The sequence below is a fragment of the Hippichthys cyanospilos genome, chromosome 5, assembly GCF_059441005.1.
Source record: "Hippichthys cyanospilos isolate Australia breed blue-spotted pipefish chromosome 5, RoL_Hcya_1.0, whole genome shotgun sequence".
Lineage (NCBI taxonomy): Eukaryota > Metazoa > Chordata > Actinopteri > Syngnathiformes > Syngnathidae > Hippichthys > Hippichthys cyanospilos.
Window position 1 is genome coordinate 12,293,025 of NC_142373.1, and position 21,757 is coordinate 12,314,781.

The window sequence follows — 21,757 nt, forward strand, 5'->3', positions numbered from 1 at the left end:
AGAAAAAGTGGGAATACAGTACATTAATGCTAGTGGTTCGCGTAAACTGTATCCGATCCCGTATTTCAGAGCAAGATTACATTTTTTGCAATAACCCTTATTCAAGTAAAAATCGTCCAAAAATTCCTCTGTAATTATTTAAGGTCATAAAAAATACATTTTCAGAGGATTTTTGGGAAAATTGACGACAAATGTTGCTCAAATGTGGAGTACCATTTTTTTATACTGGAACGCGTACGCAGAACATCCGTTTTAGCGAGGGCTATGATTGGTGAATGCGAAAAAGGCTTCATGACACGAATATCTGAAGTTTGATTTCCTTTCCACACACTCGAGGACACATTACAGTAAATCGGTCATGGACAAAGTTGAATGTGATGTTCACGGTAAGGCGTTATAGCACTCGTTATTCTTGAAAATGTTTTGACCACTTGACATTATTACGTCCTTCTTCAGCTCACAATTACGCTTTGTGTTGAGTCTCAGGTGGTGTATGTATGCTAAAGACAGGCGTTAAAGATGGACCAAGCAAAGGCAAAAGCTTCTACGTGTGCGTGGACAAGCGTGGCTGTGACTTCAACAAAGCGGCCAGGTCTGTCTGGTGTGTCTCTTCAAAAAGTTTTGAAACATAAAATTGTCATTCATCATCTTGTCACCATCTTTTTCTTTAGCATCTCACCCTCCCACTGCCTGCAGCATGAAGACTTCATTGTGGAGCTCCAAGCGTTGACCTACAGCCAGCAGCAACAGTGCAACAGGTGAGTTCACCGGAGTTTTCTGACATGTGCAATGTGTGGCTGCTCTTATTTTTTGCCAGGATATGTGCACTTCTATTTAATTGGTTTAGCATCGCTTTGATTATATATGACATTTTAAAAATATATTTTTTACAATTCAGGGTGTTCTACAGATGTGTCGAGGGCAAAAAAGCCGGTCAGCGATGGTGTGGAAATGTGCCCTGGACTATGGTAAGAGCACGTGTGGCTGACATTAACTCCAATATGCAGAATCTCAATGAAAAATATATCAATAACTGACCCGAAATCATGCTTGGAGTAAAAATAGATAAACTGCATGCTCAGTGACGTATGCATTCTGTCCGTCCTTGCCTTGTAAATATAGATATATGTAAATATATATAAAATTTACTTGGAGTCGGGTCGCTTGGACAGCAGATTTAGCAGGGTCCACATCGCAGTGTACTCTGCATCGATCCGCCTGTCGATCTCCTATTCCATCCTGCCGTCACTTGTGAACAAGACCCTGGAGATACACTAACACCTCCAATTAGGGCAGGACTTTGTCCAATCCCTCACTGTATTCCAATTCAACTTAATGCTGGCGATGATTTTATTTCGTGTTGTAGATATAATGAATTGTATACATTCATCAAAATGTGTAAAGAACATGCTTTTGTATGATAACTGTGAATATCACCATTTTACAGCCAGAGAAGGAAGAGAATAAGTGTAAAAAACTGGCAGAAGCTTCCTGTCTTCCACAAGTGCGAAACCCCTTCAAGGCTCCGGAAAAATTGGGCCAAGAATCGGAGTGGAGGAGGATGCAAAGAGAGAATGAGCGGGAAGATGACATGGAGAAGAAAAGTACTGCAGAAGGGGATGTTAAGGGGGCATGTAGTCCCCTCACAGCTGACACGTACAGAGGTAAAGATCTTCCAGCAGGGATGAAGCTGAAGAAAAAATCCACAGATAAAACACCTCCTCCAAGTACTTCTATGCCCAAAAGCAACGTGCCCAAAAGTAATACGGCCACTTCTGGACTTCCCATGCCTGTGTCCAAAAGCAACATGGCCACCTCTGTTCCTAAAAGTGACATGTCCAGCTCCGGAGGTTCTGTACCAGCAATGAACATTTCTGGATCGGAGAGAAAAGGTGACATGGTTTCCAAAGACTCTTCTGAAACTGTGTGTGTCTCCACATCTCCACCCAAAAACAGCAGGACTACCTCCAGCGTCTCCATGTCTGGTCCAGAAAGTGACATTGCCGCCTCCAAAAATGAACTGGTCTGCTTTCGAGGCCCAGCAATAATAGACCGTGACTCTGACTCTGCACCCAAACACAACATGTCCGCCTCCAAAGATTCCATACCAACATCAAGTGCCTCCTTGTCTGTACCTAAAAGTGAAATGGTCTCCTCCGGTGGGTCTGGCACCAGTGCTCAGTGGAGACCACGTCAAAGCAAACAGTACCAAGATGATGAAGATGAAGACTTGGTTCTTGTGTCGGTAAAGCCCGCTCAAAAGACCCACCAGACCCTCACCACCACCACCGCCATTCAGAGGCCCCTGACCTCCTATTCCGGATTTCAGCCTGCCTCCAAATTAAAAGGTCCAGTGAAGGATCCCCAGGGGATGCACACATTGTTGTCCACACAGCTTCAGCAAAAAAAGGTGCGCCACTGTTGTGGGTTTTATATCAGTGGTTCTGAGAGAGGGGGATGTGAAATTTTGACAGGGTATTTGCAGGTATCAGCAAATATAATCGAATGCTGTGACAGGAAAAGTACTGTTTTCAAATTAAGAGCAAAATAGTTGGCACATAATAATTGGAACATGAAGCAAAAAATAAATATATTAAATAATTAATATATTTTGCAGAGGGGGCATTATGATAAAAAAAACACATTATTATAATCACCATCACTTTGCCCAGTAGAGAGAAATGTGCTTATTTTCTTGAATATATATAAATATAATACCATGTGATACGTTCAAGGCCACCCTGGCGGCGGTGAACGTGGCGGCCCTGCCCGATAAAGGCGAGCGTCTGAGGACTCAGGTCAGAGAGCTGGAGGAGGCACTGGAGTCTCTCAACCTCACTCCCTCAGAAGAACCACCGCCACCCACCCAGGTGGCGAACCCCTTCAGCCGCCCCGGGGGCACCATCCTGATTTCGGATCCTCCTGCCCCAGCGTCCCTCTTGCAGTCAAGTCAGGGGTTTTCCCAGATGTATGAAAGTAAGTATGATACATTCACCAAGGATGGAAATGTATAACGGCCTTTGTTTACAAAATGTCATTCAGAAAATGTAATGTATAAAGTATACAAAAAAAACAATCCCAATTTTGTGTTCTGCCTTGTTTTATAGAGCACCAGGCTTTCTACGGCGGCCGCATGACAGACAACCGTCTCCTGGCGGTGCATAATGCAACATGCAAGGCCATCGACCACCTGCACACATCGCTGGAGTCCTGCCCGGCCGCTGACGCCGAAGCGCCGGACCCCAATGGGCTCAAGGTGGCGCTGTTGGCCCACCAAAGGAAAGCTCTGGCTTGGCTACTCTGGAGGGAAGCACAGGATCCATGCGGAGGCATTTTGGGTAAGAAGGAAAATTCAGTGTTTTTAATATCATGATTTTTTATTTTGTCTTCAACGGGTGTTTTATTTGTCACCTCAGCGGACGACATGGGCCTGGGAAAAACGCTGACCATGATCGCGCTCATACTGACGCAGAAAATCAAAGTGAAGGCCGAAGAGGGAGACAAGAAAAAGGAAGACAAAAAAGAGGATGGTTGGCTGTCCAAAACTGGTAAATTTTCTGTTAAAAAACCTGGGGATTGAATTCATGTATATTAAATAAATAAATGCATCATACCATGTTGCATTACATTTCTAAATTTTCTTAATAGAGTAGTTAGAAAATACATCATTTCATTCAGCTGCAGCTATCAAATATTCAGATACAAAAAAAAATACATTGTGTTGTTTGGTGGAAAATAATAAAAAATACAGAGGACCAAATAAGGCCTTTCCATTTCATTAAGAATGTCTAACCTTAAAAAAATTTTGATGCTCAACACTTTTTACTTAAAGAGGAGTAAAACCTGCAGCGGGTGTCATTTGTCAATTTCATCGTAATTGAGTTGCACCCTGAATTGATGATGGAACGTGATTTCAGATCAAAGTCTGGAGCAACTTTTGAGAAAGACTAGTCAAGTTCTTATAGCGCGGCATGCTGCCAGGAACTTCTTCAAAATAAAAGCCTACCAGGGCTCTTTTTTTTGTCTTTTTTTCAGAGGTACTGGAATTAATCAAGTGGTCATTTCAGCTCTACGAATGAATAAGAAGGACTGTGTACAAAAATATTTAATTTGACTGAAAAATGCCCCCCAGATTGCCGTCAAGTGCCATCCAAAAGCACCCTGGTCATTTGCCCGGCTTCGTTGGTCCACCACTGGAAGAAGGAGATTGAGAGACACGTTAAGTCGGGCCGGCTCACTGTGTACTTGTACCACGGCCCTGACCGCAACAAGAGCGCCAGATTGTGAGCTCGCAAACACACACACACACATACAAATGCAGAGTCAATGCATTTGGACTCATCAATGCTGCAATTTCTGTCAGGCTGGCCCAACATGACGTGGTGGTGACCACGTACACTTTGGTGTCCAGGGAAGCACCCGAGCAGAAGGAGGGGGACCAACCCAATAAGGATGCAAACGATGCAGTGAGTGGAATAAAACATTGAAGTTTTATTTAGTAGTCTCTCTCAAATCTATGAAATACACTACATGCTAAAACTAATCTAAATGCTAACGAATATTCTTAAATACTCTGTAAATATGACCTAAATCATCTTAAAATACTTCCGAATAAGGATTAAGTACTTTGATGTGAATTCGGAAATAAATTACCTTTGTGCACTTATTTGTGGAGACAGGATTTTTTTTTTTTTAATTACATTAATCATTCACTCCCAAAGGCTTATTTTTACATTTTCCAGACATCCTAGGTGTTTGTTTATGTTAGGTTCAAGCAACCTAGAAAATGTAATAAACAACAAACAGGAGGAAGACAACAAGGTTTTTTTTTGCAAGGAGAGCGGACAAGAACCTGACCTTCTCAGATCTCCGTCCGGTCTGGTTACAGATCCTTTTCGCTCCCTATTTAGTCATTTGGGGTGGCCCTAGACAAAAGCCATTGCTGCCCTAAAGGATTTGGGGGAGAGTTCTTGGCAACAATACAAACAATCAGTTTGTGATAGTGGGGGGTATAGATGCTCTTCCATGATGTGATCTTCGTTGTCAGGAACACAAAGACCAACCCCCATGCTTTGTAGGGGGTTCAGGTAAGAGTCCATGCACGTAAGAAAATTCATTACCTTAGTACTTAATTACCTTAAATCATCAATGACTTCTTTAATAAATTCATTTCGTACCAGCCATTTTAGACATCTTCAGCCAAAGAAAAATATTAAAACAATATAAATACTTCATATTGAATGTCTGGACTTGGGAAAAAAAATACATACTGTATACCACGTACGCCATGAACCTACTTTTGCTTCCTCCCTCAGGCAGCAGCAGCAGGGGGCGCCGGCCCCCTGGGGCGGGTGGCGTGGGCCCGGGTGATCCTGGACGAGGCGCACAACATTAAGAACCCCAAGGTGCAGCAGTCCATGGCTGTGTGTGGGCTGAGGGCGGCCGCCCGCTGGGCCATGACCGGCACACCCGTCCAGAACAAACTGCTGGACATGTACTCCCTTCTCAAGTAAGACTGACCTTCATTATTACCTTCTCCAAGCATCTCGAAAAAAGTGTCCAAAAGTCTATAATGTTTTATCCAGATCTGATCAAGAATGCTTATTTGTATTACATATCAACAAAATAAAAGTGACACATCGTAACAGCTCAGTTGCATTCAGATGAGCAGTCTGGATCCGATCCGGATTAAACTTGCTTCCATGTTGTAGTTCACCATTTGTTTACATGGGACAAGATACACACATACATAAGACAAGACTCATCTAATCTTTTAATGTGGATCCTACAGTATCTAGACTTCAGGAAATACATTTTTAAAAACTTCATTTTCAGACACTTTCAGCTATGAATTGCAGCTGTGTGATCTGGACCAGATTTGGGTTTCATCATGGAGAGACGAGAAAAGCAAAAAATAAACAGAAAAAAACCATGGTCGATATTTGCTATCAGATATTTGTGATGTAAGTGTAGGATATCAAATCTGGATCGAATCTGAATTCAGCTTGGCTCAATAATGTAATTCATATTTTGAAATTCTAGCAAAAGTTGCTGTGATGACTTGATTTGAAACCGTAATGTAAAACGATCAATTCAGATCTGATCAAATTTGCGCATTGGACAATGGAAAACCGTTTTTTTTTCCCATCGCAGGTTTCTCCGCTGCTCTCCGTTTGACGAGTACAAAGTATGGAAAGCGCAAGTGGACAACGGCTCCAAGCGCGGCAGGGAGCGACTTAACATCCTGACCAGGGCACTGCTGCTGCGACGCACTAAAGACCAGCTGGATTCTTCGGGACGACCTCTGGTTTGCCAGCTTATTTCTTCAACACCGATTCGTTGGGCAAAATTCATAGCACCAAATAAAAGTAAATGTCCGGTCAACAGGTGGCGCTTCCCGACAGGACCTGCAAGGTGCATCGACTCAAACTGTCTGTGGAGGAGCAAGCGGTGTATGACGTGGTTTTAGCTCAGTCCAGGTGACAGAAAATACTTCTCGTACTGGTTCTAGACACAGTGATTGTAAATTGTATTTCACAAAAATACTCTACCGCTCTTACCATTTGTTGTCACTGTAAAAATTTGGTCAGCTAATTGAATTCGATGACCAAAAGAAGTAGCTGAAAGAGTACTTGACTTGGTCTTGTGCTTGGTCTGTAGATCTACTCTACAGAAATACCTGAAGAGGCACGAAGGCAACGACGTGAAGGGAGGGAGCGCCTCTGCTTCCAATCCCTTTGAAAAAGGTAAGCCTGCATTTCCCACAGCAGTCAAAAGTTTGGAAAGCACTTCCAATTCAATGTATTCATGTGTGTCCCTTCAGCCCCCCAGGAGTTAGCCTCCTCCCAGTCTGACTTGCCCGTGCCCTCGTCCCAACAACTTCAGCAGGACGTCAGCACCGCCCACATCCTGTCACTGCTGCTCCGCCTGCGACAGTGCTGCTGCCACCTATCGCTGCTCCAAAAGGTACGCAAGCACGCACACGGACGCACACGGCGTATTTCCTCACTTCTTTCCATCCGGCGCAGACTTTGGACTCGTCGGAGCTGCAAGGCGATGATGTGGTCCTGTCCCTGGAGGAGCAGCTCAACGCTCTGTCGCTCACGTCCGCGTCCTTGCCGTCGGGCGCCGCAGAGGACACGGTGGGCCTGAACGGGAAACGCTTTCCTTTGCGGTTATTTGAGGAGAGCGGCAAGAGCACCAAGGTGGGAACAGTTGCCGCACAATATCCTGATAGAGTGCACATACAAGGTCAATAATATCATTCCTTGGAAAGCAAAAAATACAGCATGAAATTTTGTGGTTCAGATGTCCATTCTAACAGGACGCACAAAACAATCTCAAGGACCCATGCCTGAAATAAAACAGAAAGTCTGCCATTTTGATTTGAATCAGCCATTTTGTACTTAGAAATGAGAACAATTCAGCCAAATTAATGGGCATGTCAGTCAAAAGGTTGCACAAAAGAAAAACTTCAAACCCGTAGCTGAAATTGGACAAGAAGTCAGCCATTTTGGTTTGAAGCAGCCATTTTGGGATTAGTCAAGTACTCATACTTCATTCAAAAGTTGGAAAAAAATACCCAAATTAGTGGACATTCAAGGACAACAAGTCAGCTGTTTAGGCAAAGTCAAGTACAGTACTCATTTCAGCATTATGCATAGTCAGTGTTTTTCAAGAGAACACATTATAGCCATTTCAATGATCAAACCAGGATTGCCCCAAGCCTTTTTACACTCATTTCCATTCCATAAAAATAAGAGTTTTTGTCGTCAATGGCACTCCTCAGTAGGCCTCCCATTAATGACGTGGGGGGGGGGGCAGTTTCAGACAATAATTTCACTGACCAACATGAAATTGGATGGATGTTTCACAAAAGTGTTAAGGACATATGTATGCTTAAAATTTGTTTCGAGCAGACGTTTGGGCGAAACACTTGTATTTTGATCAAACTTCTACTAGGGAATTCAACTCAACTATTTTACTTAAAAAACATAAGAAAACAGACATTTTTGTTTTACAGATTTCTGCCATCGTCTCAGAGCTGGAGGCGATCCAAGTGAAAGGTGACCACCAGAAAAGGTAACTGTGAGTCAAAGATAAGAAATATAAGCACCAAACTGACCCCAAATTGTTTACATTGAAGTTGTAGCAAAATGTTCAGAAATATATCAGAAAGTGATGACAAGACTCTTTAATCCCCTTCAAAATTTCCCGTTTAAAAAAACCAAAAAGTGACCATAATTCCCTAAATTTAAGATGCACTTTCTTCCCAAAAATGAAGGCCAAAAGTATGGGTACGTCCTGTAAACGCTAATTTAAATATTAGATTTTTTTTTTTTTTGCCCCTTTCGAGGAAGGTTGATCTGTTAGCTGAGGTTTTCACCGCATTATTTTTAATAAAAGAAGCGAGCAGGCTGAACAAAAGTCCGAGTCCATCCACAGGAATATTACTAAAACCGAGAGGATCATGTCATAGGTTATGATGTCTCAAGCTGATTCAATCAAGAGTGGAAAGGGGTGGAGCTATCTGCACCGGTTAGAGAACAAAAAAAATGCATTCTATTTGACTCGATTATGAATTGTGGTCTTATGGCATATAGTGCATACAATCATAAACTTGGTGGAACATGGATGCCGCGCAATGTTAAGTATTCATAGCAAAATGAACTTGATCGGCATCGCGAGGAAAAAGAAAAACTGCTTCGAGCGATTCAACGTTACACTGGCGCCGCGTTCACTGACCGCTCACAATGTGGGAAATCTGAAACACTTAACGTGCAACAAATATATAACTTACAGATATGAACACAAGAAAATATGAAGAATTTAAGAAGACGAGATTTATTCCGTTTTTCTACAGTTTTTACATTGTCGCCCGACTGTGGGTGCGTCCTTTATTTGGGGTATTAGGGTAAAAGCTCCAAACGGCAAAAACATTTTTTAATGAAAGTCTTTGTTGCAATAGCGTGATTGTGTCCCAGTGGACCAGTATGCTCCACATTGTGGCCATCCACCTGCAGCGGATGGGCCTGCGCTACAGCATCATCGATGGAAGCGTCAACCCCAAACGCCGCGTGGACCTGGTCGAGGAATTCAACAGCAACCGGAAAGGAGCTCAGGTGACACGACATTTACTTCCACCTGCCGAAGAAACCCATTGATTGCCGTTCTTCAAACGTTTTTTTTTTTTTTTCCTCGCTTCTTGCGGAAGGTGATGCTGTTGTCGCTGTGTGCCGGCGGCGTGGGCCTCAATCTGGTGGGTGGGAATCACCTCTTCCTCATGGATATGCACTGGTGAGTGGACGCAACAGTTGCAGAAACATTTTTTGGAGTCACTTTGGGACTTCCGCGCGTTTTGATTGGTGCACCAACATCGTGGTTCGGTTGTTGCGGCTTCACTCTAATAACCGTATTTTTTTTTCTATTGCAGGTTTGCTTTTCTAGTCTTTTTGCAATTTTTGTTCCTTAAGTCAGACCAGTCAAAAAATAGCAATTGTATTTATGTAAAAAAAATCAAAATAAAAAATATTGCTTATAAATTACTCTACTCAAAAATTACTTTAATTCATGACCATATCTATTGCAAGTTTACACAGCAGTGGGCAACTTACATTTTTTTGCTGCTCATTTATTCGTCAGAGCTCCGCCCCCTTTCCGTCATCGTCGGTCTGTCATTTCTTTCAAGCCAGACGAAATTGTAATCAATTGAAACACAACAAAGTTATATAAGTGTGACGTAAAAAAAAAAACCTTTTGAGTGTATTATCTTTAAACGTTTTGTATATTTACCCCCTTTTGTCATACTTTAATTTTTCCAACCCTATTTTCAATAATTTTGTCAAATTATTTTTCATTTTTTTAATCTCGAAAGTTATTATTTTTCTCTTTATTGCTTATGATTTTAATAACATTTTTCAGAATATTTGTTGCACATCATATGTACTTTTCCATTTTTCTTTGATTTTTTTTTTTTGCGGCTTAATCTTTCTTATTACTTTCCTTTTTTTCCCCATGAGCTTTGTGTTTTTGTTGCCATGTGATATTTTTGTCGTTTTAGCTATTTAAAATGTTCACCTTTGGATACATTATGGTTGACAGGAACCCAGCTCTGGAGGACCAAGCCTGCGACCGGATCTACCGCGTGGGACAGAAGAGAGACGTCGTCATCCACAAGTAAACGGGACGCTCACTTTATCCTCGAGGATTAAGCTACTACAGCATCGCATTTGCTTGCAGGTTCGAATGCGAGGGCACAGTGGAGCAGACCATATCCGAGCTGCAGGCTAGGAAGAAGCAGCTGGCCCAGAGCGTGCTGTCGGGAATGGGCAGCACCATCGCCAAGCTCTCCCTGGCAGACCTCAAGCTCATTTTTGGCGTTTAAAGTCGATAAAAACGAGTATATACGTGTCTAAATGTTTTCAGTGCAAGTGTTTCACAAAATTAATATGCAGGCGTGCAGGAGTACCCAATTTTTGGGGTTTGCTTGTTTCGCAGACAAAAATATTTCATTCTGAGTAGGCTTCAAAAAGTATATCACAGTACTGTACTATGCTATTTTATGAAAAAAATAATAACCAAAACGTGTTTGTAATTTTATGGGTTTTTGAATCAGATTCATACTTCACAACCAATACAAATTACTACTCTGCTCTAGCTTTTTTATTTTTGTTGTTTGATTTCAGTGTCCCTGATCTAGACAGTCTTATGACGTCGCGTGAATATACGATTTTTAAGGCTTAAATTGATTTCCACGTAATTTTCAAATGTTTTAAAAGAACATCTCGGACAGTCCATGAAGGCATCACAAAGAGAGGCGGGCTTTTACTCCACCACGCGGTAGTTTTCGAAAACTTGAAGCGCACGTCTCGGACAGTCCATGAAGGCACCACCTAAAGGGGCGGGCTTTTTCTCTCCTGCTGGTGGGCTTGGTTAGCTTCTCAGCCAGTCGCCGGGGGAAGGTCCACCGATTGTCTCCTCGTCCATCACCTCACCTCTGAGGTAGGCCTCCGCGCACTCTGCCGAAAGAAAACTTTGTGCGCGTGAGGATGGAGGACCAAATCATGAAAACGATGGAGCCGGTGGACAGCGAGCAGGAAGAGGAGGAGAACGTTTACGAAGTGGAGAGAATCATCGATATGCGCATGGAGGAGGTAAGGCTAACTACGTTACACCGTACGAGGTTAACAGGCTAGCCAAGGGGTCTGAGGGTAATAGGCTAACCATAGCCTATCAGGCTAACCATAACATAACAGGCTAACCATAGCCTAACAGGCTAATCATAGCCTAACAGGCTAACCATAGCCTACGAGGCTAACCATAGCCTACGAGGCTAACCATAGCCTACGAGGCTAACCATAGCCTACGAGGCTAACCATAGCCTACGAGGCTAACCATAGCCTACGAGGCTAACCATAGCCTACGAGGCTAACCATAGCCTACGAGGCTAACCATAGCCTACGAGGCTAACAGGGTAACCATCCCTTATTATGCTAACCATAGCTTAAAATGCTAACTGTTTTACCATTGCTATGAGGCTAACTTAGCGGCGTGTCTCCCCGCTGGGGAAGAAGGCGGTTTTGTGGAACCGTTCTCACACCGCTAGAAAACCGCACTGTCTTATTTTGACACATTCGATTTCACCTTAATCGATTTAAAACGTTGAAATGATAGATGCATGTAGTTTTTTAGCACGTGTTTTTGTTTTTGTAATCCAACATATCAAAGAGGGAAACTACGACATATTAATCAATGTGATCATGGGGTACATTGGTAGTAAATACTCTGGAGTTTGACCATTGTTTTTCAATTTGGAGTTCTTTTAATCATGATCGTTTACAGGCACCTTCCCTCCACTATCAAATTTCATTTTATTTTGTGGCTTGGAGCACCTTACTACTCTTGATTTTGAATTCTAACTTTTTATATGCATCGTTCCTCTCGCGTTTTTGCCGATTTTTTTTCATGAAAATTATGCATTTTTCTGCTTAGCATTGAGGTACTTCCCTTTATTTTTTTACACACTTGTTTTGTAATGTTTCTGCATTTCCATCTATTTTTCTTTTGTTTTCTTTTGTCTTATTGTTTGGCTTTGTGGCAAATGTATTTATGTATAGTGGAGATGGGGGCGCCGGTGACCTCAACTTGAGATGTAGTGAGGTTGTGGCATGGAGGGTTTCATAAATTCTGCAGACATGTCTTCCTGTGAGGAAGCAAAGTGGAAACTCAGAGGCGGCCTCTCCTACCTTACGGGTTGAACTCACCAAGGTGATTAAAAAGCACCTTGGTGGCAAGACCCCAGGGGTGGATGAGCTCCGCCCAGAGTGCCTGAAGTGCATGTGCAAACAATAGTTCTTGTACAAAAAACTGTTTAATTTGGTACCACACTGAATTTATGCATTAAGCTTCAGTGTGTTAAATACTTTTTTTTTTTTTTCTCCAGGGTGAGATGCTCTATCGGGTGCGCTGGAAAGGTTACTGCTCTGATGATGACACCTGGGAGCCAGAAGGCCACCTAGAGGACTGTCGAGAGGTCCTTCTGGCTTTCAAGAAGGCCGCCACAGAAGTCAAGGAACCTGAGGAAAAGAAAATTGTATTGGTGAGTCCATTTCATACAATATATTTTTATTCATTTTTATATTATCACTTTGCCTGGAAGGTGCACCTTGCAGTTTATTATTACCTATATTTCATCAGTCTTAATTTTGACATTTTCAACTGTTAAAACAAGTGCAAGAAAAACAAAGTCTGTTTTCACTTTCCCCAAAGCCTTTGCCCACCAAGAGTGACGTGTTCGATGCCGACTCTGAGAGCGACAGTGACAAAGAACGACCTACCAGCGACATGACGGTTGTCAAGAAGAAAAAGAAAAAGAAGAGGGCTCGAGAAGAACAGCGGGAGGATGAGGAGGAGGAGCCTCTTCGCAAGGAGAAGAAGAAAAAAAAGAAGGACAAATGGCGAGATGAGGTCAAGCCTTTGCCCGCTCCTGAGACAGACGAAGAAGAAGAGGAGAAGACTGCAGAGATGAAAAAACGTCTGATGGAGTCAGAAGACGACGACGATGCGCCGCAGAAGAAGATCAAGAAAGAAAAGAACAAAGATGGAAAGCAAAGGAAGGACAAGGGTGGAGAGGAATCCAAAAAGAAGAAATCCAGAATAATCTCAACAGATGAGGATCTCAGCGAAGGGCTCTCGGACTCATCGGCCAAGAAAGAGAAGCCTCGGCCAGATGAGCACCGTTCCAAACCCAAACAGAAGCTGGACGTCAAGCCCAAGGGCACCAAAGACCCGATCCAGGACAAGAAGGGCAAGATGAAGGAAAGCACACTCCTCAAGCTCAAGACGCTGACCACTTCCAAAGTCCGTGAGGACGCCGGCCCGCCCTCGTCAGACTCCAGCGACAGCTCGGGTTTGCACCGCAAGGGCAAGAGCAAAGGCCAGGAGGCTGCGCCGCCTGCCAAGCCCGCTGCCAAGCCCCGTGAGGATGAGGCAACCAAGGAGGACTCCAAAGGATCCACCAACCTCTTTGAGACATTCTTGCTCAATTGCCAGGCCAAGGATCGCGTCCCTCGCAGGCAGCCGCCAGAAAAGAACACCAGCAAGCCCTCCAAGGTATGTCCGCGGTCCGCACACCCTCTTTTACAGTATGCAGTAATCCCATGTTTTTCGCAGTTAAGGGGGATGAAAAACCCCGCAAAAAAGTGAAAAATCGCAAAGTAGCGTCCGTCCCCCCGCGGACATTGGCTGTGCATATATAAAGTGTGCGTGAAATATGTTAAGTCCCAAACCCTCCACACCTTTCTTTCTGGTGCCCAGTGATCTCCTCACTGTAGTTTGAAAGTATAACAATCTGTTTTGAGGCATAAACTTTCTTTTTCAATACATAGCAAAGTGCTTTCAGTGACTAGCCAACCTATCAACTCACGCTGCTGAGTACGCTACTCCTCACCACCCCCGCTCATTTCTGTATGCCAGGTCACTTTGCATTCTGCTATCACCCCTCCCTCATACTCGTTTTTTTTTTCATGAAAGTAATCTCTGTTGTATCTGCCCACACCCCACCGCTCAACACATGTACTATAAGTTGTCAGACATGTTAGCCACAGCGGTGTGGCCATGCTAGTGTGTTTTTTGCCTAACACCCTCAAATAGTGCCAGAAAAGCAGTGGTTTAGTTTTAAGCAAAGATGCCTTCATTCGAACAGTATTGTGTAGTAGGGCTGTTAGATTGCTTCAGGCTTCACGTTAGGATTGAGCGTGGAAGTGCTGCAATTCATTATGTCCTGCTGTGAGGTGACGGTCCCTTTGGTGGGGGGGTGGGGGGGGGGGGGGGGGGGGGAGTTCAACTTCTGGTAACTATTTTCTCGTTCAGCCCCTGGTCATTAAGACAGGCCAGGTACTGATACCTGGCCTTATTTCTAGGTAGTGGTACTCGCGATCGAGGCTGATACTAGCCCCTGTAACCCTGTTTTAGAGAACGCATTGAATGAGGAAAAAAAAATTACCAAGGAACAGAAATATCTCCATGCTTTTATTTTTAAGCTATTGCAGCCTGGAGCTGGACCTTTTGGCTTCCAAAATCATGAGTTTCCAATTATTGTCCCATAGACATTAATTATAACTCATAGTTCTTTGAGACATTGTAAAGCGTATGTATATTTTGCATCTCCTGTGATAATAGAACCAATTTTTTCAGTGCAATTGGGTTATTTCAACAAAAATAAAATTCTTTAGGTGCTTTCACACCCCTAAGACAGCAGGAGGCGCCATAGACTTCTTGTTTTCTAAATTGTCAGCAGTGGTAATATAGAAAATAAAAGGCTGTGATTGCTATATGGGTAGAGTTTTTGTGTGCACGTGTGTGAATGTGTGTGAACGCACATATGCGGTGGAAACACCTCTTGCCTTTACTTTTCATGTGAATGTTTTTTTGCAGGAAAGCTGCATTCCATTAAGCTTGCTGGCTGAAGTTGTTTTGCTAAAGCAGTGTTAATATTTGAAATTGTGCACTTCCGCATGTGTTATATGCACACACTGAGCCCTGGTGGCGGGGCAGATAACGTTGTTTGTATTGCAACACCTATTCAAAGTGTGTTTGAATTAGTTTCTCCTATTCTATCTCAGATTTGATTATGACATTAAGGTTTGTTAAAGATCAACTCCGCGGTGACCATCAATTGTGGAGGCTATATCGATGGCCTAGGATGAACCTTGACTGTGGATTTGGTAGTTCAGATTTCTATTTTATCAAAGCTGGAGGACAGAGCGCCACTTTTTTGCCAGGATCCTTGGAAGGCAGTGAGGGCAAGATGGCGGACGGAGGCCATTGTTTCAATTCATTTTTGCAATTAACATTTGCTCCCGCAACAGAGAACACTTACCAAGCTGAAAACATTAACACATGAGTTTTTTTGTATTTAGTCTGTTAGTTCCCATCAGAATTGACCGGCCAGGAGCACCTGGGCAAGTATCGTGGTATCGGTGAATGCTCCTTGGTGAATGCAGTATGTAAAGTTTATCAAAAGGTTTGGGGGCGGAACTGGGCCCTACTATCTCAGGAAATGACTCCTGAGATAGTAGAATCTTTGATGTGCTTTCCCCACCTGGCAAGTCTGCCAAGATGTGGACTCAGAGGAACTTGGAGGCGGAGGGTGGTGTGTGCTTTGATTTTATTCAAGTCTGCGATCATCTCCATCTTGCTTGTGTTCTGGTCCAGGTCGTTAATTTCACGCCTAAGAATTTTTTTTTTTTTTTTGGTACATACTTACATGATGTAACATGATGATCTTAGGTTTTGGACAGGTGTGATACTGGTTTATTTCATAGATTGGATGTCTCATGCTGCTGACTGGTCCAAGGCATGCTCAAGGAGTTTGTGTGATTGCTCAGAGGCATAGAAAATTAGAGGGATCATCGCGTGTTGTCCTGTTTGTCCTCTATACAAACTAATGGGGTTTGTGGGAAGAGTGTCATTGATATGAGACTGGATGAGTCTCTACAGACATTTTCTGATTATATTTGTTAGAACCAGAGGGCGATTAGTCGATTATGCCACTTACTGTATTCTGCTTGGTACTGGGACAATAGTTTATGACTGTGTACCTGTGGTGCTGAGAAGGAAAAATACATGCGAAGGGAAACTCAAGGAGAAAAAAAACATCTTTTATGTAACCCCACTAGTCTAAACACAGTATACTGATTAATATTGTGTTTGTTGACTAAGAATTAAGCAAATATCTCCATGCGTTTTCATCTTTGGAAATTCACACCTAATGCCTTGGGCTTCCATTGCATTGCATTGTCAGGTTCCCAAAACCAGTTTCCCCATTCAATTTTATCAATATTAAATTTTGTTATATTACTCAGAGTACCGTATTAAAAAAAAAAAATCTCCTTGAGTTCTTCTTTTATGATACCTTAATTTTTATATTTCCAGGTGGTTCGCCAAGCAGTATACTGCATTTCAAATCCAAATATGCCGATCCTCCGTTTATGGAGCAATGTTGATCTCGAGATCATGGACGACTTTCGCTTGACCAGGAGAGCCATGAACGGCTTCCATAAACTGTTGCGACAAGAGCAGGACCACGGCTGGGGAAATGAAATGGAGTTGCTCATCTATACGTACTGGCTGGCGCACGGACTTTCGTTTAGAGCGGTTGCATGTGTCTTCAATGTCCCCAAAGCCACGATCCATCGAATTATACACAGGGTTGCAAAAAAAATTGTGCAAAACCTAAACAAAGTCATTTCCTTCCCTACACCTGAAAAGCTTCAAGAAATTGGGCAAGACTTTGTCAAACTTTCCGGAACACCTGCTTTTCAAAACGTCGTTGGGGCGATCGACGGAAACCAAATCCCCGTGAAACCACCAAAAGTTCAAAAGATGAATTATCTCAATTACAAAGGTTTCTACTCCATTAGCATGCAGGCAATATGCGACGCAAGTGGAAGGTTTTTAGACATTTTTGTGGGCTACCCAGGATCTGTGCATGACAGCAGTGTTCTGAAGAATAGCACCTTCTACAGAGCTCGATGTTTTCCTCCACCTGGCTACATTCTCCTGGGAGGCGGTGGCTACCCTTGCCTACAAACTCCCATTTGCCTAATTACACCATATAAGCAACCTGGTCATGGAAGCGTCCAGGAAATGTTTAACGGCTGTCATTCGCGAGCTCACGGCGCCATTGAGAAAGCGTTTGGGATGATGAAGACCAGATGGAAGTTAACGCTATTGGAAGCGATGGATGTGAAGCCCACCTTTGCACCTCAGGTCATCGCTTCCTGTGCTTTTTTGCATAACGTGTGCATTGACAATGGGGACACACTTGATCCTGATAAGGATATTGCGGGAGATGACCTTGGCCCTGAGGCTCCTTGTGAAAGTGCTGACACTGAAGCCCACAGTGAAGTGTCAGGGAACGCTATAAGGGACAAACTGGCTGCGGTCATTAAAAGTGTCAACACTGGATTAGGATAGATGTGCTGTAATTATTGCCAAGTGTAACTGAATTGTACATTTTGAGATAAACTGCAGTGTTTATTTTTCTAAACTGAAAAAAGCGGCATCCTACTTTTTTGTTTTGGTGGTCGTCTCAGTGGTTGTGTCTCAGTTGAGGGTATGGGCTCGATCCCTGATACTTAGAACCATGAAGAAGTGTCCTCATGTAAGACGATGAGCCCCCAAGTTGCTCCTGATGCTGCGTCATCAGCAGGTAAACGAGTAGTCTGTGTAAAGCGCTTTGAGTACTAACGACAGAAAAGCGTAAAATAAGTGAAAGATCATTTACCGCGTTCCTTTAGTGTCTATTGTCCATTGTTGTGTTATCTAAATTTGTCAATCCATTCATAGCTGAACACTGTTTATGTGTTTTGAAATGGTTCAGAATAATTGCCCTATTTCACTGGTTCGCAAATGGGGGTACATTAGGACATTGTGTTTCTGATGATATCAAGTCTAATGCCTTGATGTGAAGTTTTAATTTCTTTTCAAATTAAGAGCATATTAGTTGAAACTTGAAGCAACCTTTTACCGCATTGTAACTTTGCAAACGTTATTTGCCTTTTATTGTTTCAAGTTTACAACAGATGTGCGTTGTCATTAGCCATGCAATTTTAAGGCAGACATGACAAATAAAACAGATGTTGCCCAATCTATTTGTTTTGGAGTTACTGAATGAAAATGACCTTGAAAAGATAACACTTCAAATGTATGGCCAACGTTTAATGAATCAGACACCGACGGCACAGCGCTTTTTTTTCTCTTTCCTTTTTTGTCCCCTCCAAATCAAAAAAATGCTTTGCTCTGGTTATCGGGGAAAATTCACAGTTGATACATCATTTAAAGACGAGTGAAGACCTTTGTCTTATAGTTTGTAATTCTTACTTTGTACTTTCTCAGTATTCATTTGCAAAGGCCAAACATTGAAATGTCTTGTTTGTGGTCTATCCTGAATGAGATGAGGCTTTTTTTTTTTTTTTGCCATGTTGCTATTGGGAAAAAATAAGCATTACTAAAGATGGTCTATCTTTTATAATATGCACCAGTGGTGGGGGTCCTTTTTGCCTAGGAAGTAGTACTCAAAAGTCCTTACCACATGAAATAATTGTTTTAAGTAGTAGTCCTGGTATTGTCTGTTAAAAGCTATTTTTTTTTCTTCATGTAGGCTCGTCACCTGTCTTATGTCACCTGTAGCCTTACCATGGACAGATACAAGTTACAAATATTAATTTGATAGCTTCACATAGTTGCACATTCAGAAATGCTCTTAGCATTTCCACTTATTAGGGCTTAATACCAAGTCCCACTAGAGTTAATTATTTATAATGATACAAATTTGAAGTGCTGGTTATTAATAGAGTCCAACTGCCGGTAATTAATAGGAAGTTCCCTTCCAGATCACTGGAAAGATTGAGAAGATCAAGTCTGCCAAAGATTCTCCAACACGGAAAGAACCTGAAAGGACGGAAAAGTCCAGGCAGCCCGAAGGTAAAGTTTGCAAATGTTTTGTTTCCATTATATCCCAAGTAATGTCAACCCTCGTCTTGTGTATACACCCCAGCCCTCTCCAGACCAGGCCAGGGGTACGGCTTCAGCCTGGACAGCGATGAACTGGAAGGAGACAGTGCGGCAAGCAAGCCCAAAACTGGAGACGATTCCCGGGAACGGCACGAAAAACCAGAGGAAAACCAGACCAGGCCCGGCTGGGAGAAGAAAGGACCATCAGAAGACCGGAAGAAGAGGAGGGAGGACAGCGAGCCCCGACATTCCATGTCTGATGACCCTGTGGACCAGCAACCAGTAGAGGCCACTGACAAATCCGGTGAGTTTCGCTGTCGTCGTCAGAACAAAGTTTCACTAGAGACAATTTCCAGTTTCATTCCTAATAATTAATAACAAAGCACTGTATTTTCCGGACTATGTCGCACCAGCACTACAAAGAATGCTTTTTAAAAAAGAAAAACAAATACAATTTAAATTTAAAATCAAATTAGCGCTTTTTGGGAGTCCCTTACAAGTTTTTGTCTTACTCCAAACATTCTTTTTGCTGCTCGATTATCGTTTTCAGCTGAATGCAAGTTTCTTTTCGATGCCATTATTGTTCAGTCCTTTTTTAATATATATATATTTGTGTGTATGTACAGTATGTGTATGTGTGTGTGTGTATATATATATATATATATATATATATATATATATATATATATATATATATATATATATATATATATAAATGTGTTTTTAGTCGGCCACTAATGTTGACATTACCAATCTTGTTTGTCAGTGTGATAATAACATGAAATGATATCATTATTTAATAATTCCACACATAAGTCACTCCAGACCAGGAGTGCACAAACTTATTTTCCTTTTTCTTTTTTGAGTTGGGGGGCAGGCAATGCTTCAATACCCTCATGCGGAATTTACATATTTTGTAACATTTGTGATGCTTTTTCTTTCAATCATCAATGAGTAAGCATAGAATTAAAAGCACTTAAATAATAAATAATATAATAATAAATATAATAAAAGCAGATCTGAATAATCCCCCGGATTGCTAAAACGGGCAGACGTTCAAAGTGTAGCTGTGCCGTCATTTCTAAACCTTTGCATTAAGTGGCTAGAGAACTTCAGTATGCATGAAGTCAAATAAAAAATATGTAACCGTAGACCTCCATTATAATTCATAATTTTTTTATTTTTTGTACACCTAATGTAATTCACTGCAATTTCCGTGATTTTTACATGAATCTATTCAATGGCGGTCAGATAATGTGTTTTGTACTTTAAGTGTGTTTGGACCCATAAACTAACAGGTGGCGCCAGGGAACAATTAGTGATTTTCTTTGCAAACCAACGCCAACAGTGGTGCCGTCCTTTCTCTCCGTGACTGCAGGTGTTGCAGTGGTGCGTGGTCACACATGGCCGTGAATGGTCGTCAATGCTCGCGCATGCTCCTGCACGCGTGCCACTTGCAGGAACATTGAATTGCATAAGTTATTGACGGAAGTTTAGTGTCATTTGAAATTGTGGGGTTGTGTGAGTGGGTGCACACGGAAGTTGCAAGCGTTATTGTTTGAAATCATGCCCTTTCATTGGTCAAGACACCAGTCCGTTTCTTACATCGAAGAACACCGTGGGAAAGGCAGCTAGATCAAAGCCCAAAAAAGGACAGGGAAAAAAGTACCTCCTTGAATCTCAAATGTGATTTGTTGGTCTAGCGTTCGAATTTTGTTTTAAACTTACTGGCTCGTGAGTTTTTCAATAAAGTATATAACGGGGTCGACCGTTGGAACATTGTCCCAACTGATTCAGGCAGGATGGAGCGAACGCAGCGTATGATTTTGGAGGAAACCGGAGAAGGGGATTTTTTTCCCGATTCGTCCAATCAGTCTGTCGAGGTCGAGGATTTTGTCCCTCGTTTCGAAGATGGTGAAGAGGACACAGATGAAGAAATGGAGAAGGAGGATAGCGAGAATTTAGAAGTGGACTTGGAGGACGAGGAGGAGGTCGGCGAGGATTTGGAGGATGAGGACGCGAAGGAGGAGCATTCAGTAATGTGGCGGTCCAGAAACAAAAAAATGATGTGGTATTCCACCCATGAAGTATCTGGACACTACATCCCTCCATCACTTCCCTCTCCCGGGCCAACAAGGTACGCCGCTGCAAGGATCAGCAGCCCCATCACTGCCTTTGATTTGTTTTTTCCCGATGGTATGATTGACGTTATTCTCAAAATGACAAACCTGCAAGGATCTGGGAGTGTTAAGGGCTGGGCATGTATAGATCACGGAATGAATCGACCATGAGCCTGTGGGACAAAGAACTTGGTAGACCCATGTTTGTGAACGCCATGACGCAGGGGCGATTTAGCAACATAAATCGTGCTCTCAGGTTCGATGATAAACTGCGCAGTCTGCAGGATCCCCACCGGGACAAACTTGCCCCCATCATTGATTTGTGGACCACATGGAACAGAATCCTCCCCAAGCTGTTCAACCCGGGTCGAGACATTTGTGTTGATGAGCAGTTGGTATCATTTAGAAGCCGCTGTGCCTTCAAACGGTCCATGCCATCGAAACCAGCCAAATATGGAATCAAAGTGTGTGGGCGCTTGCTGATGTAGCCACTTCTTATGCGCTCCAATTGGAGGTGTACTGCGGAAAACCTCCAAGTGGCAAGCTTGCATCAAATGTTGGAATGGGGTTGGCGCTCCGCCTTTGTGACTCATTTGAGGGCCACACGGTGACTACGGACA

At 42.7% G+C, this 21,757-nt stretch overlaps 2 protein-coding genes across 4 annotated transcripts in view; both read left to right on the forward strand.

Moving 5' to 3' along the window:
• The first annotated feature begins 277 nt into the window (after positions 1-277).
• Positions 278-10,656, forward strand: ttf2 (transcription termination factor, RNA polymerase II). 2 transcript variants are annotated; one of them, XM_088415365.1, is made up of 21 exons: positions 278-386; positions 487-592; positions 672-758; positions 899-968; positions 1,448-2,410; positions 2,736-2,976; positions 3,108-3,338; positions 3,417-3,548; positions 4,133-4,283; positions 4,364-4,466; positions 5,316-5,509; positions 6,154-6,307; positions 6,388-6,479; positions 6,661-6,746; positions 6,824-6,966; positions 7,029-7,205; positions 8,024-8,082; positions 8,969-9,122; positions 9,215-9,297; positions 10,102-10,176; positions 10,240-10,656. In XM_088415365.1, exons 1-21 carry the CDS (start codon positions 359-361, stop codon positions 10,382-10,384), a joined length of 3,474 nt encoding a protein of 1,157 aa, XP_088271491.1. In that variant the 5' UTR covers positions 278-358; the 3' UTR covers positions 10,385-10,656. The 2 variants fall into 2 exon arrangements, with proteins under 2 accessions (XP_088271491.1, XP_088271492.1); XM_088415366.1 differs by having other exon boundaries at positions 911-968.
• Positions 10,657-10,941: 285 nt separating this feature from the next.
• The window catches only part of mphosph8 (M-phase phosphoprotein 8), a 29,077-nt gene continuing 18,261 nt past the window's right edge, over positions 10,942-21,757 (forward strand). For both annotated transcript variants that reach the window (XM_088415218.1, XM_088415217.1), the window contains exons 1-5: positions 10,942-11,153; positions 12,443-12,598; positions 12,769-13,611; positions 18,897-18,987; positions 19,061-19,321. In XM_088415218.1, the coding sequence (XP_088271344.1) occupies positions 11,049-11,153; positions 12,443-12,598; positions 12,769-13,611; positions 18,897-18,987; positions 19,061-19,321 (1,456 nt within the window). In that variant the 5' untranslated portion in view covers positions 10,942-11,048. The remainder of the gene's footprint in view (positions 11,154-12,442; positions 12,599-12,768; positions 13,612-18,896; positions 18,988-19,060; positions 19,322-21,757) is intronic.